This window comes from Rhea americana, unplaced genomic scaffold (assembly GCF_003343005.1).
Source record: "Rhea americana isolate MKP2758 unplaced genomic scaffold, rheAme1 scaffold_435, whole genome shotgun sequence".
Lineage (NCBI taxonomy): Eukaryota > Metazoa > Chordata > Aves > Rheiformes > Rheidae > Rhea > Rhea americana.
Genome location: NW_028186574.1, coordinates 157305 through 162894, shown reverse-complemented (window position 1 = coordinate 162894; position 5590 = coordinate 157305). Strand labels below are relative to the sequence as shown.

At 54.6% G+C, this 5590-nt stretch overlaps 1 protein-coding gene across 1 annotated transcript in view; it reads right to left on the bottom strand.

Annotated features, from left to right (window-relative positions):
- Positions 1-1967: 1967 nt before the first annotated feature.
- Positions 1968-5590, bottom strand: part of SLC4A8 (solute carrier family 4 member 8) — an 11927-nt gene continuing 8304 nt past the window's right edge. Inside the window, exons 18-23 of the mRNA XM_085315695.1 lie at positions 5110-5361; positions 4297-4365; positions 3542-3715; positions 3299-3436; positions 2803-2903; positions 1968-2503 (exon numbers count right to left, since the gene is read on the bottom strand). Of these exons, the coding sequence (XP_085171821.1) occupies positions 2416-2503; positions 2803-2903; positions 3299-3436; positions 3542-3715; positions 4297-4365; positions 5110-5361 (822 nt within the window). The 3' untranslated portion in view covers positions 1968-2415. The remainder of the gene's footprint in view (positions 2504-2802; positions 2904-3298; positions 3437-3541; positions 3716-4296; positions 4366-5109; positions 5362-5590) is intronic.

The window sequence follows — 5590 nt, the reverse complement described above, 5'->3', positions numbered from 1 at the left end:
TCGCGGGCTCCGGTTTAGCGGCGGCGGGAGGGGGGGGGAAGGAAATAACGGCACCGCGGCGAGGAGCCTTCCCACCACGTTTAACCCCTTTTCTTTTTTTTCCCAAAAATCCCATTTTTTTCCAAAAAATCCCCTTTTTTCCCCAAAATCCCTTTTTTCCCCAAAATCCTTTTTTTTTTTTCCCTCCTTTTTTTCCCTTTGCTCGCCCCAACCAGATGGCCGCCGCACCAAGGGCTCCGGGGCGCCGCGGCCGCGCTCAAGCGGCACTCGGAGGGCACCTTCACCAGCGACTTCACCCACTACCTGGACAAGCTGAAGGCCAAGGACTTCGTGCACTGGCTCATCGACACCAAGCGCTACAGGTAAAGGGGCGCCCGCCGGAGCCGCCTTCCCGGAGCCGAACCGGGGAGGGGGGGGGAAATACGGAGCAAGCCGGGCATGCAGCAAAACCCAGGGTGGGCTTTTCTTTTTTTTTTTTTCATCCTTATTTTCTGGTTTTTCTTTTCCCCCCCCTCTTTCGCGCAGCTCCACGAAGCGGGACCTGGAGGCAGCRGCCCGCGGGCTCCCGCTCCCCGCCGGCCGGGTGAGTCGGAGGCGCCCGGCGCCTCGGCCGCGATAAACGAGTGATTTTAAAACACACATGGGGCAAGCGCTGGGCGGGGAGGGGGGGACGAAGCTGCTTTCGCTTCCCAGGCGTAACGAAGGGGCGACCGGAGCCGGTGCCGCCGCCCCCGGGCCCCCCGCGAAACGGCTCGTCGCTCCCCAACCGCCTTCGCCGCAAAATCKGCGCCCGCGGACCGGCTCTGCCTCCGCGCCGGCGCTTTCCCACCCGCAGCCCCCCCCGTCCGTCCATCTGTCCGTCCGCCCATCTGTCCGTCCGTGCATTTTTTGCTCCTTCCCGGTGCAAACGGTGCCGCGCTGCGAGAACCCGCGGCCGGAGCAGGGAGGCGGCGACGGAGCCACCCGGAGGCAAACGGGTCTTTTCTTATCATTGTTTTATTATTATTATTATTATTATTATTATTATTATTATTATTATTATTATTGTTTTCCCCTTCTCTACAGTCAAGGAGCGACAGCGGGAAGCCAAAGACGGACGCGACTCGGCCGGGCGACGCGGGGCGCCCGGTTATTTGGGTTTCACCGCGCGATCCCCCCCCTCCATCAATCCAATTAAAAGCTTGACGAATCACAAGGATTTTAGCTGGCGAATAACATTTTTTTTTTCTCCTCCCCTCCTCTTTTATTTATAACATGGAGCGTTTCCAAACTAGATCATCTTTTGCCACAAAAATAAACGTATTTCAGTATCTCCAAAGCAAAAGTAGTTTCTCTATTTCCACATGTAGCGTGTTAGGAGGGAAAAACAGACCACGAGGGGGGGGGGGGAAGGAAAACCAGTGGCAGCACCTTATTTATTCCCCTCTGACGTTTTCGCCTCTTCCTCGTTCAGGGATTCCCACGCATTTCGTTTGGGGAAGCTTTTCCAAAGTTGCTTGGGAAGTTGCTGCTTCCAGCCCTGTCCCCGCTGCTCGGCCCCGGCCTTTCTGCAGCCTGCAGCGGCCCCAGCAGCTCTGTTTCTTCTCCAATTTTTTTTTTTTCAAAAGTCATCCTCCCCCCAAACCCAGGTTTTCTCTCCCCAGCTCGGCCCCCAGGGCACGAGTCCTTCACCCGCGCCGGAGCGAAGGGCCTGGCATCTCCCGCCCCCGCTGAAAACCCCAGCTAACGCCCTAAAAATACAGAAATATGATTAAAAAAAATAAGAATAATCAGTTAGAGACCTCAGAGCTGCTTTTTACAGGCCGGGCAGCGACAGGAGCGGGTCGGCGCCGGCCCAGCTCATTGCACCCGGCGCGGGGCGTTYGCCAACGCTCCCACCCCCGTCGGATCAGGGCTCCCCTCTCCCCCCGGGCTTTGCTCCGTGGGAAGGGGGAATATCCCACGCCRGCACCCTAAATCCACCAGCGTCTCCCCTTCTGGCTCTTGCAGAGCTTTCACCGCCTCCTCCCTCCCCGGCGGGGAAGAAAATTATAAAATAAACGGACGATGCATCGAATATAACAGAAAATGGTTTCGTACATTCAGAGTTTATATTTGGGGGAAAAAAAAAAAGAAAGAGGCGGAGGGGGAGCTGGATACTAAAAAAAAAAAAAGCTCCGACAGCGCTGAAGGGTTAGGCGGAAGCATCCCTCCACCGCCCCGAATCCGCACCGCGCGCGCCGAGGCCGCCGCGTGCACCTCGCTTGGCCGGTCTGGAGACAGCGAACGCCCGAAGGCCGGAGATGACGGGGACGTCGGGGTGGCTTTGACGCGGAGCCGGCTGAAGAGAGCACCGGGCAGGGCTTTTGCTCCCTTGCTCTTCGCTCTCCTCCGCTCGAACGGGCGGCTTCTCCCCGTGGCTCGTCCTCCTCGGCTTCAGAGTTTTTCTGTGTTCATGGTGAGCGCTTTCCACACGGTYGTTTTAGGCATCTCGTCCGAGATGTTGATGTCGGAAGGATCGACCCTGCAATAAACATTTCAGGCAGCGAGCGCCGCGGCTGCGGGAACCGAGGCCGCGGGCGAGGAGCGGCGCGGAGCTGCTGGAGCACGAATTTTAGGATGCYTGAAAAAGCCGCTGAGCACCAGCTCAGTGCAAAGGTTCGTGCGGGCTTTTAGCATCCCACCGAACCAGGTTTCTAAGCCACCGCCGCTAACGGGTACGTGCGCGCAATTCCTCCGTCAAAGACGCAAGCAGAAGACAACCGTGCCAAACGCCTTCAAACTACTCCTGCCAGGGGGTCCTGGCGCTCACCGGAGCTTTACCTGTCGCTATTATCTTGCTTCGAGACATCTGAGTAGCTGATTTTGCCCAGGTTCAGCTGGACTGAATTTGCAGCAGCAGCTTCCATCATCTTCTGCGACTCCTGCAGGAAAAGGGACAAATCAGGTTCTCTGCCCTCGAGCTAAGCAGAGTCGAACGCAACATCCTGCCCGGCCGTGACGCCCCAGGTGCCACTTGCCACGATCAGCCATTAGCAGAGCGGGGCAAAGCTTTTCGCTTCAAACATTTTGGGAGGGTTACAAATCCACTACAACTAAATCTTTCCCCCCAAAATTACTTAAAGAYTAGTTTTAGGAATTACATGCCTGTTGTTCATGTGTTAAGCTCACAGCTGATTTTGCAAAAACTGATGATGTGGCATCTAGGCTATTGGGGTCTATTCCTATTTAGCTCTGATCTTCCCACCATCATTTAAAGACAAGCCGTGTCCACCACGGCCMCAGGGAGACATCCAGCTTCGAGGAGTCAACATGTTACCTCTTCTTCTTTGGCTTCGTTTTTGGCATCATCCAGTTTCTTCTTCTTGCTTTCTGGCATGAGGTCATCCAGCCAGCTGAGCTCCCGCTTCGAGAAGCAGAAATCCATGACCTTCCGCACAAAGACGAGAGCCAAAACCTTCACGAACAGAGGACGCGGTCAGGCCAGCGAGGGCRCTAGGTCTCGCTCGGACGCGAGGGCTCCAGCTCTGCAAACCCGCCGCTGTCGGATACCAGCTCTTACCATCATGGGGAAGACGATGGCCGCAGGGGACGCCTTGATGATCCACAGCAGGATGAGGCAGCTCAGCTGGATCAGCGTGAAGAGATGCACTTTTCGCAAGGGGACGTGCCGCAGGTAGATGAAGTCCGGCTGGTGTTTCTCAGGCATCCCGAAGAGCTTCAAGCGATCGAAGAACTGCAAGAGCGCAGGGAGACGTTACCACCTTGAGGCAGGACCGCAGGAGGCTTCTGGCCCTGCCAAGGCTCCCAGGGACTTTTCAGGACCTTGCTCACAATAAAAAGCCATCGATCCCACCATGTTCATCCCGGGAGCGTGGGTTAACAACCAGCTTTCCCTTCGCTCTAACTATAAACCAGCAATTGCCTGTAGGCTAGGGAAGTCTAGCTCACCSCTACACACGCTTGTAAGTGCCGTCCATCTAATTGCAATTATTCTAATTTATTCCACAAATTAGTTTCTTGGTCCGGTGAATGCCTGCAGCAAGGAGTTCCACAGCCCGACTGCACCAGCGGGAGAAGTTTCCTTCCTTTCGCACCCAGCCGAACGCGGACGTGCCCTCGCACGTTGATACAGGCCGAGCTGAACCTGCCCTCCCCACCGCCCGACGGGCCTCTGGTGCTTCCACTCGTTTCTCTTTCTTGCACAAATTATCTTCTTTGCTCGCCCTCGGAGAGGCTTTTCCCAAGCCACTGATCAGAAGACCTTTCTAATGCTTTCTGACGAAATAGCAGGGAGTTGACACGCTGCGCCCGTACCTGAATTCCTCGGAGCGACGATACACCCATGTAGAGAAAGACACCGTAAAGCACAGGCATTGGTATAAGCTGCGAACAGAAAACAGGCGTTTGAAATAGATACACGGCGTGCTCAATATTAGCATTTATTCTACAGGCAATGCCTAAAATTGCCGAAAGTTCTCCAGTTTCCGTGGGGTTATAGACGTGTCGAGGTTTACCATCAGAGATTTTGTGTGCGAGTTAGCGCTCTACTTCAGGCTGAACTTTGGGGTTAATTTTCATCAGAATGATTCTGTTTTCTAGAAAAGTTAGAGGAAAATACAGGGTTTCTCCAGCGCTATAACACAACAAAGGCGTGCCGCGTTCTGTGGCAGTAGAAAATCATTTCTGTATGTTCCTGTGTTTCCTTTCAGCCTGGAGATGGGATTATTTTGCGGGAGGAACGTGTAAGAAAGCCCGTGGGAATGATTGCAGCGGGTTTAACTCCTGGGAATGGTCGTTCCGAGGCATTTCAGGAGTAAATTGCAACCAATAAACCGCTGCCTGTCCAAAAAAGAACAGATGATCTGGTCTGAATACGGCTGATCGTAGCCTATAAACACAGATGGGCTTGGAAGACACCCGAAGAACGAAGCATCTGTGTCGCTCGCTTCCCTCCAGCCTTCCGGACTGAGGGCTAGAAAACAGAACGGAGGCCAGAATCCCACCGCGCGTCAAGCCTGGAGGTTTGGGGTTGCCTCCCGCCGTGCCCCGCGGTTATTCAGGCCTGGAGTGGAGGGAATGSTTTTGTACAACCCCCAAGAAGCTTTAGGAGGTTTCACAGCCTCTTACCTTTAACACACTGGTCAAGAAGACCGAACAACCCATGAGCACAAATATCATCAAGCCGGTGACTCTCTGCTCTCGTATGCCCAGAAATTTGGGTTGTTCTCCCGGCGCTGAGCAGCTGGACTCCAGTTTGAGGCTGTTCACGTGGGTGATAGAGAGGACAGTTGCAGCAACGAACCACGGCAGCCCCATCACGGAGCACACGCCGAGCATCACGGCCACCATGAGAAGGTCCAGGTGGTACCCGCATCCTTTCTGCGGGGAGCAAGAACAGAAGCAGCATCCCACAACACCAGCGCAACACTGGCGTATCAAACCAGGCCAAAGCCCAGCTCAAGCCAACTTTTGGAAAATTAAAAAAYGGGAAGTGAACAGCCAGGCTTTGTGCAAGCACCTCTTGTGCAAGCCGGGCAGGAGTTCAAAGTGGATGTGGGGCTTTTTTGTGCAATGCCTACTTCTCAAAAAAAAAAGGCAAAAAAAAAAA